We start from the raw sequence: 8726 nt of genomic DNA on the forward strand, positions 1-8726 counted from the left end.
ATATATATGTGTGTGTGTGTGTGTGTTTGTGTATATATATATATATATATATATATATATATATATACATATATATGTACACATACATGCAGGTCAGAGCTCACTACTCAACCTTGCCTGTTGTTTCTGAGCTGGGCCCCAGTTTGACTTCCAAACTGGGTTACACAGTTAAAAGATCACCTTTTGAAAAGTACATTTTCCTCTGATATGGACAAATCTCACTCTGTGGTAGGAGAATAATGGCCTCCTCAAAGATGCCCACATCCTGATCCCCGGAACCTGTGAATCTGTTAGCTTACATGCTGTCTTAGTTTGGGCTCCTATAACAAAGGGCCATAAGGTAGGTGGTGTAAACAACAGAAATGTATTTCTCATAGCTCTGGAGGAAGGGATGTCTAAGCACCATCAAGGTGCTGGCAGATTTGATATCTGGTGAGAGCATGCCTGCTGTTTTATAAATGACCATCTTCTTGTGTCTCACGTGCAGAAAGTGAGCAGAGGAGCTCTCTGAAATCCCTGTTTTTTAAAGTTTATTTATTTACTTTGAGAGAGAGAGAGAGAGAGAGAGAGAGAATCCCATGCAGACTCTGCATTGTCAGCACAGAGCCCAATGTGGGTTCAATCCCACGAACCATGAAATCATGAGTTGGACACTTATGAGCCAAATGAGCCACCCAGGCGCCCCTCAGGTCCCATAAGGGCACAAATACCATTCATGAGGAGTCTACTCTTATGACCTATCAATTCCCAAAGGCCCTACCTCCCAACACCATCAGGAGAGTGAGGATTTCAGCATAAGAATTTTGCAGGGACACGTGCCAAAGGGGAATTAAAGTAGCAGATGGAATTTTACAGGTTGCTAATCAACTGACTTTAAAATAGGGAGACTCTCCTGGACTATCTTGGTGGGTTCAATGTAACACAGGGATACAACATCTGTAAAAATGGAAAAGCCCACGTTCGAGAGAGAGGGGGGGGGTTGTGGCGTCGGTAGATTCCAGGTGTTTCGAGGCAAGAGGCCGGCTCCAGACAGGATGATCGAGGTTGTCCGCAACGGCCGTCTAGGGAAGAAGGTCCGCGTTAAGTGCAACACCGATGACACCATCGGGGACCTTAAGAAGCTAATCGCAGCCCAAACTGGCACCCGTTGGAACAAGATCGTCCTGAAGAAGTGGCACACGATTTTTAAGGACCATGTGTCTCTGGGAGACTACGAAATCCACGATGGGATGAACCTGGAGCTTTATTACCAATAGAGCGGACTTCCTGCTGACCACCCTCCCCTCCCTTTTGCTCCCCTGTCCCCCCACCCTCGTCCCCACACTGGTATGGATGCTTGTTTTTAAAAACTCATGTTAATAAAGTCTTAGAAGTAAAATAAATAAATAATAAATAAATAAATAAATAAATAAAGTGGAAAAGCAAGGCAGAGGAGAAAATCAGAGAGACGGCAGCATGGGAAGGACTCAATGTGCTATAACTGGTTTTGAAGATGGAGGAAGGAGCCAGGAACGAAGGAAAGTGGGCAGCTTCTAGAAGCTGGGAAAAGAAAGGAAACAGATTTGCCTTCAGAGCCTGTAGGAAGGAATGTACTTTAATCTTAGTCTAGTGAGATCCATGTGAGACTTCTGATCTACAAGACAATTCACTTGTGGGACTTTAACAGCCCACTTACCTCAATGGACAGATCATCCAAACAGAAAATCAACAAGGTAATAGTGTCTTTGAATGACACCTCGGGGTCAGATGGATTTAACAGATATATTCAGAACATTCCATCCCCAAACAGCAGAATATACATTCTTTTCAAATGCACATGAAATGTTCTCCAGAACAGATCACATAGGCCACAAAGCAAGTCTCAACAAATTCAAAAAGATCAAAGTAATTCCAGAAATCTTTGCTGACCACAATGCTACAAAACCAGAAATCAACTGCAAGAAAAAAAATCTGGAAAAAGCATACATATATAGAGGGCAAATAATTGCTATTAAACTATGGATCCACCAAGAAATCAAAGAAGAAATTAAGAAAAAATACATTGAGACGAATGAAAACATAATGATCCAAAATCTTCGGGATGCAACAAATGCTGTTCTAAGAGGGAAATTTATAGCAATACAGGTCTACCTCAAGAAACAAGAAAAATACCAACCTAACATTACACTTAAAGGAGCTACGAAAAGAACAACAACAATAACAAAAATACCCAAAACCAGTAGAAGGAAGGAAATTATAATAAAGATTATAGCAGAAATAAATTAATAAGATTAAAAAAAAACCCACAGAACAGATCAGTGAAACTAGGAGCTGCTTCTTCAAAAAGATCAACAAAACTGTAAACCTTTAGCCAAACTTATCAGAAAGAGAGAGAGGGTGAGAGAGAGGACTTGAATAAACAAAATCAGAAATGAAAGAGGAGGAATAACAACTGACACCACAGAAATACAAAGGATTAGAAGACTCTTAAATCAGTATCTCTGGAGGTGGAGAAGGGGGAAGTCGAGGGTATGTGGGGAGTAGGCTTCAGTGCCTGTTGAAACTTCCCCGGTGCAGCCATGTTGAGACCATGGGTGTAGACTGTCACGGGAAGGTGAGGCAGTGAGGAACAAGGTGACCACAGGTTGACCGTTGGAAAGGGGGGGACTTGCTTTATTGCTTTAACCTTTGAACGTCACTTCATACCTTTACAAAAATGTTATAGAACGTTTCTGAGTATAATGAAAGGAGGGAGATCAGAATCACGAACCCCCACGCACCCCTCACCCAGCTTCAAAATTACTAACATCATTGTAACCTTTTCATTTTCCAGCAGGTGGATGTGTTATATATTAGGATAAATATAATGAGAATAAAATATATGTGCCCAAGATGTATCATAGAACTTCAGAGATTAAAACCATGGGGACAGGGCCCAGGGATCTGCATTTTAACAAGCTTCTTGTGGGGGGGTAGCCCTTACAGTGGGGGCAGCACTGGACCCTCTCTGACTAGCCCTCACTGACTGCATTCCTTTTTTTTTTTAATGGGCTCTGGCCAGTGTTTTTTATTTTATTATTTTTTTTTATTTTGAGAGAGAGCACAGGCATGCACATGCATATGCACAAGCAGGAAAGGGGCAGAGAGGGAGAGAGAGAATCCCAAGCAGGATCTGCACTGTCAACGCAGAGCCCAACGTGGGGCTTGAACCCACAAACCGCGAGATCATGACCTAAGTTGAAACCAAGAGTCAGATGCTTAACCAATTGAGCCACCCAGGTTCCCTGGACAGTTTTATTAAAGAAAAATTTTGTGTGATTGACTTTTCACCAGTCTCTGTGGCATACTTCTAGTGATGTCAGAATCATCCGGATCAGGGACAGCCTGCATGCATACTCTAGCATCTCCCACATGCCGTGCCCAACTCAATATTGTTGCCTCTGAAGGTTTGGCCAACATGGCACAGTATTTCCTCAAGGCTGGGCAGTTGGTGAGGGTGACCAGTTCTAGGTCACTATGTCTGACCATTATCAGGCAGCTCATACCCTGGTGAGTGCGTACCACTTTCTAACAAGCTGGAGCCTAGAGCTGATCGACTCCGGTGACTTTTTCATCTTCTTTGCAGCCACGGTCTTCCTGCCTTAGGCGTGGCCGGCCCCAACCAAGAGCTACCACCAAGATGGCCAGGAGCAAGAAAGGAGAGCGCTCCCATGGGGCAAAGCTCTTCAATGGCTGTATTCTTGTTTCTCACTTCCTGGCACTGTTCATTAGCAATCCATGAAGGACCCACCGCCTGTAAATATTTTGAAGTCCTTCTGGAACCTTCTATTGTTAGCCCATACAGCCTCTCAAAAAACTCAAGAAGGTTCACTATTTCAGCTGACAAAGACATGGGGAGTCCTTCACAATCACCTATAGGTTTCCCTTATGCCTCAGGACTGGCTTTTGGGCCTCTGTGGCTTTATAAAGGAGCACAGCTGCAAAGTGCCTCTCACAAAAAGACCACCGTGACCCTGGTCCTCTGTCTTCTCTCCCAACAGGTCTTTTCACACAACCCAAGATGGAGGGAAGGGAGAAGAACTCCAACAGAGTTCAGGCTTTTCCTCCTTGAGGCCTGTCTTCAAACAGGGCTTCGCAGATACCAGCATGGGAGATGGACACCCAGGGCTTTAGGCTGGAACTGTGGGCATCGCCAGGTTCCTTGGGACCTGTCCTCCACTGAAGCAGCTCGGTGAGGATCGCAGCTTTCCAGAAGGTAAAAAGGGAGAGGGCTGACTGAGGTGAACCCAGTGCCCTGGGGGTCTGAGCAAGGGTGGGATGACATCCTTGGGGGAGCACTGTGGAGTAGGCAGAGCCTTGCAAGATGGGCATGTCCAAAGAAGGATGGTGAGCAGGTTCTGAGAGGGAGCAGCCTTCCTTCGGGGAGAGGCAGCGTGAGTGGTGTCTGTGCAGGGACCAGGAACAGGTCTGGTATAGCTGGGACTAAGTACAGGCAGGGCAGTGGCACTGGAAACCAAGAAGTATTTCTGCCTGCAAGGCACTTTGTAGTTTCCCAGGTTCATGCGCTTCCCACCCCTCACCTCACCAAATCCTCAGTATAAGCCTGTGGGGGATAGAGCTGTCATTTGTGAACTCACTTCACAGAAAAATAAAGCAAAAACCCAGAAGAAACCGGTATTCAGAGCAGTTGGGTGACCTACAGCAAAGCCACGACACAAGTGTGTGGCCGAGCTGGGAATCCAACTCCGGCTTGTGTCTCCTAGCATTCCTTTCTCTCTGTGACCAGGGTCATCCCGGGGGACCTGAGTAATGCTGCGGTGTGCATGTGAATTGAGGCAACGGGGAGCCACGGAAAGGGTTTAGAAGAGCCACTGTTATCATGGATGTGCTGGGCCTCAGGCACGTGTGCTAGTTGAGGGGGCCTGCGTGCTACAGTGGGGCTACATCACTCTGACAGAGAAGGTGCGGTGCTCTACAGGTCAGGTGGACAGAGCAGAGAAGGAGAGCACGGTGGACAGTGGGCCCTGAAAAGAGAGCCTGCTGGGGAAGAATGGCGTTTGTTCATTCATTCATTCATTCATTCATTCATTCTCCCAGTCGCTCTTTAGTAAGTACCTCACCTGCCTAAGTGTCATGCTAGGCATTAAGGATGTAATGGTAGACTTGACGACAGGGTCCCCACCCTCACAGGGCTGACACCTCAGGGGATAGCAAATAATAAAGAGCAAAAGAGGGGCACCTGGGTGGCTCAGTTGGCTAAGCATCTGACTTTGGCTCAGGTCATGATCTCACGGGTTGGTGAATTTGAGACCCGTGTCAGGCTCTGTGCTGACAGCTAGCTCAGAGCCTGGAACCTGCTTTGGATTCTGTGTCTCCCTCTCTCTCTGCCCCTCCACTGCTCATGCTCTGTCTCTCTCAAAAATGAATAAACATTTAAAAAAACAGATAAAGACCAAATGAACAAGTACAAGAACTTCACATTGTGGTCAAGCGTAGGATCTTCAGGAACATATGAGGACGTTTACCCAGTGTCCTGTGGTCCTCAGGGTGGCTTCTCTTGACTGTCCCAGAAATCCCTGCTGCTGAATGTAATGCAGAGTGTGTCTAGGGTCCTGTGGGGGTTTAGGGAAGGGAGGCATCCTTCTTCCTACTCAGAGTGATCCAGGGAAGTCTTCATGGAAGAGGATGCATTGAGGTGGGGGATTCATTCAACAAATATGTAATGAATACCTCCTGAGTTGCAGGCTCTGCTTTATCTTATTATTATTTTATAAAAGATTTTATTTTTAAGTAATCTTTATACCTAACGTGGGGCTTGAACTCACGACTTGGAGATCAAGAATTGCCAGCCAAGTGCCTCCAGGCTCTGTTTTAGATAATCAGTGAACAAAACGAAACAGACCATGTTGCCACCTTCACAGAACTACTGAAAGGAGAGGTAGATAATAAGCAAGATAGATAAGTAAAATAGTGTTTCAAGCGGTGATGTATCCTCTGGAGAAAAATCAGTTGTGGAATGGGGATATAGAGTGAATGGGGGGATGGATACTGCATTCGTCAATAGGTGGCCAGGAAAGGCTGCATTGAGAAGACAACATTTGAGTAAAGACCTGAAGGATGTGGGAGAGTGAGACATGAAATATATATTATATGGGTGTTTCTGGTAAAGGGACCTGCAGTGCAAAGGCCCTGAGGCAGAAACTTTACTGGATGTTTTCAGATGAGCAAGAAGGTCAGTATAGTTGGAGCAGAGACAGCAGGGCAGAGTTATAGGACGGGATGTCAGAGAATTAGTGAGAGGAGGTATGGGGACAGATGGGGCATTGTAGCTTTTACTCTGAGAAGGGAAGTCACTGTCTTTTTTTTTTAATGTTTTTTAAATTTATTTTTGAGAGAGTGAGAGACAGAGACAGAGAGAGAGAGAGAGAGAGAGAGAGAGAGAGAGAGGAACAGCCTGAGCGGGGAGGGTCAGAGAGAGAGGGAGACACAGAATCTGAAGCAGGCTCCAGGCTCTGGGCTAGCTGTCAGCACAGAGCCCGACGTGGGGCTCGAACCCACGAACCGTGAGATCATGACCTGAGCCGGTTGGATGCTTAACTGACTGAGCCACCCAGTTGACCTGGGAAGTCACTGTCTTGAATGCAAGTTGCCCAAGACAGAGATTTGGGCTGGCTCATCTCTGCATCCCCCTCAGCATCCAGCACAGGGCTTTCACCTAGAAAATGTCAAAAGTGCGATTTTTTTTTTTATTTAAAGAAAAGAATGTCAACAAAGGGCATTTGTGTGATCTGTGGGGAGTAGTGCTCACTTTGATCACTCTCTTATGCACGGAGAGCTCCAGTAGAGAAGAGGTGGGGAATGTAGGGCTGGGTGCGCAAATGTGGGCAGGAAAAGGGGTGCAGAGCAGAGGTGGCCTGAGGAAGGTGGCTGACTGGCAGGGTGGGCTGGAGGAGAGATGGGCACAGAGGGCTAGAGCAGCTGGAAGGAGTAGCAGCCTTGGAGTAGAGAGAAGGGGAGGCTGGCCAGGACTTGGACAGGGGTGAGAGAGAAGTTAGACATAACTGTCAGCGGTTGTTGAGCTGTGTGCTTAGACCAGGGGGACCTCTGGATGGGACTGGAGAATTCTAGGGAGCTGGCCTCTTTCACGACACTTGCCATGTTCTGCCTTGTTTTATTTTCTTACTGCTTTCCTTACCCTCACCTCAAGGGCAGGGAGTGTGTCTTACTCATCTTGGCATCACAGTGTCCTATATCCCGTAGGGCATAACAGGTGCTCAGGCAGCCCTTACATTGAGTTATTTTGGATCATTTGGGCTTGAGAAACATGTACCACCTTTGATTCCATTAGTTCTAGAACCATCCCTTCTTTTTACATGCTGGTTCAGCCCTTCTACTCTTCAGTCAGGCAGCCGTTACTCGCGGGCCTCTCACTAGCAAGACAGAATATGCTTATCAACCATGATGTTAGTTGCTCATGAAAGGCTTAACATAGAGGCTGTGTCAAGTTCAGAGTTAGCTATGCATTCCTCTGGGGCACACAGAAGGAAGTTTCTTTTCTTTTCTTTTCTTTTTTAACATTTATTCATTTTTGAGAGAGAGATAGATTGCAAGTGGGGGAGGGGAAGACAGAGAGACACAGAATCCGAAACAGGCTCCAGGCTCTGAGCTGTCAACACAGAGTCCAACACCAGGCTCGAACCCATGAGCCATGAGATCATGACCTGAGCTGAAGCTGGACGCTTAACCGACTGAGCCACCAAGGTGTCCCGGAAGTTTCTTTTGAGACAGAGAAGCAGCCACTACCGACCAATCAATGCAAACTGTTACCTGCTTCTTTTACGTCTCCTGAGGCTAGGACATCAATAAATGCCTGTGGGGGGTGGGGTAGGGAGAGCAAAGGAGCTGTACTGAAAACTAAACATTCACCCAAACATTTATTGAACATGTTCTACAATGTCTGTGGACACGTCTTGGAGCAATTGCATGTACCCTATTCACAGAGGTCAGCTTCAAAGTTATGTTTTTCCAGAAGCCTCTGGATAACCTTCCTATGGATTAGGCCTGTTACAGCATCTTGAACTTCCTTAAGCCTACCATTTATAAAATGGCAATTTAAATGACTGCTTTCTGGTCTGTTTTTCTAAATTGAAAGCTCTTTGAAGGCAAACCTCCAGATTTTTGTCCTCTGCATTGAGCACACCATTCAGTTAATGATTGCGGAATAAAATAAGGCAGTGATGTGGCATGCTAGGTGGGCCCTGAGGATATCAGGGAAGGTTTCCCTCAGTTTGAGCTAGATGTTAGACAAGTAAGTGGTCAGTTAAAGCGATGAGAAACTTCCAGGGAGGGAACAGGTGTGTGCAAAAGTCAGAAGGCATCCTGAAGAAAGGTGTTAAATTCTGTGGTTAGAGCGCAGCAGTATAGCTGGAAAGCAAGGGCAGTGGAGAGTTAGAGGTAACAGAACCGCGCACCCATTATGGTCAAGTGCATAAAGCATAGGTAATGGCAGCAACTTGGGCCAGGAAACAAAGGTGCTGACATCCAAACCACTTGAGAGCCAGGGACCCCCCACTGATAGCGCCTCGCACTTCGCCTTGCCGGCAGCACATGCTGCCCGGCCACCGCGCACTCTGGCCTGCCTGGGTGCGGAGGGGACTCCCGGGGCGCCCAGGGAGGGACGCCCGGGGCGAAGCGCGCAGGCGCGCTGAGGCCTCTAGCCCCAAGAGGCGGGCGGGTGCGCGCGCCTC

The 8726-nt window shown here is 46.8% G+C and overlaps 2 protein-coding genes across 2 annotated transcripts in view; both read left to right on the plus strand.

Moving 5' to 3' along the window:
• The first annotated feature begins 1019 nt into the window (after positions 1–1019).
• LOC115299730 (ubiquitin-like protein 5) lies at positions 1020–1317 on the plus strand. The gene has a single exon (XM_029949204.1). It carries the CDS (start codon positions 1035–1037, stop codon positions 1254–1256), a length of 222 nt encoding a protein of 73 aa, XP_029805064.1. The 5' UTR covers positions 1020–1034; the 3' UTR covers positions 1257–1317.
• Positions 1318–3436: 2119 nt separating this feature from the next.
• The window catches only part of BCL7B (BAF chromatin remodeling complex subunit BCL7B), a 23201-nt gene continuing 17911 nt past the window's right edge, over positions 3437–8726 (plus strand). The window contains exon 1 of the mRNA XM_029945722.1: positions 3437–3469. Coding sequence (XP_029801582.1) covers positions 3437–3469 — 33 coding nt within the window. The remainder of the gene's footprint in view (positions 3470–8726) is intronic.

The sequence above is a fragment of the Suricata suricatta genome, chromosome 8 (genome assembly GCF_006229205.1).
Source record: "Suricata suricatta isolate VVHF042 chromosome 8, meerkat_22Aug2017_6uvM2_HiC, whole genome shotgun sequence".
In the NCBI taxonomy this organism is placed as follows: Eukaryota; Metazoa; Chordata; class Mammalia; order Carnivora; family Herpestidae; genus Suricata; species Suricata suricatta.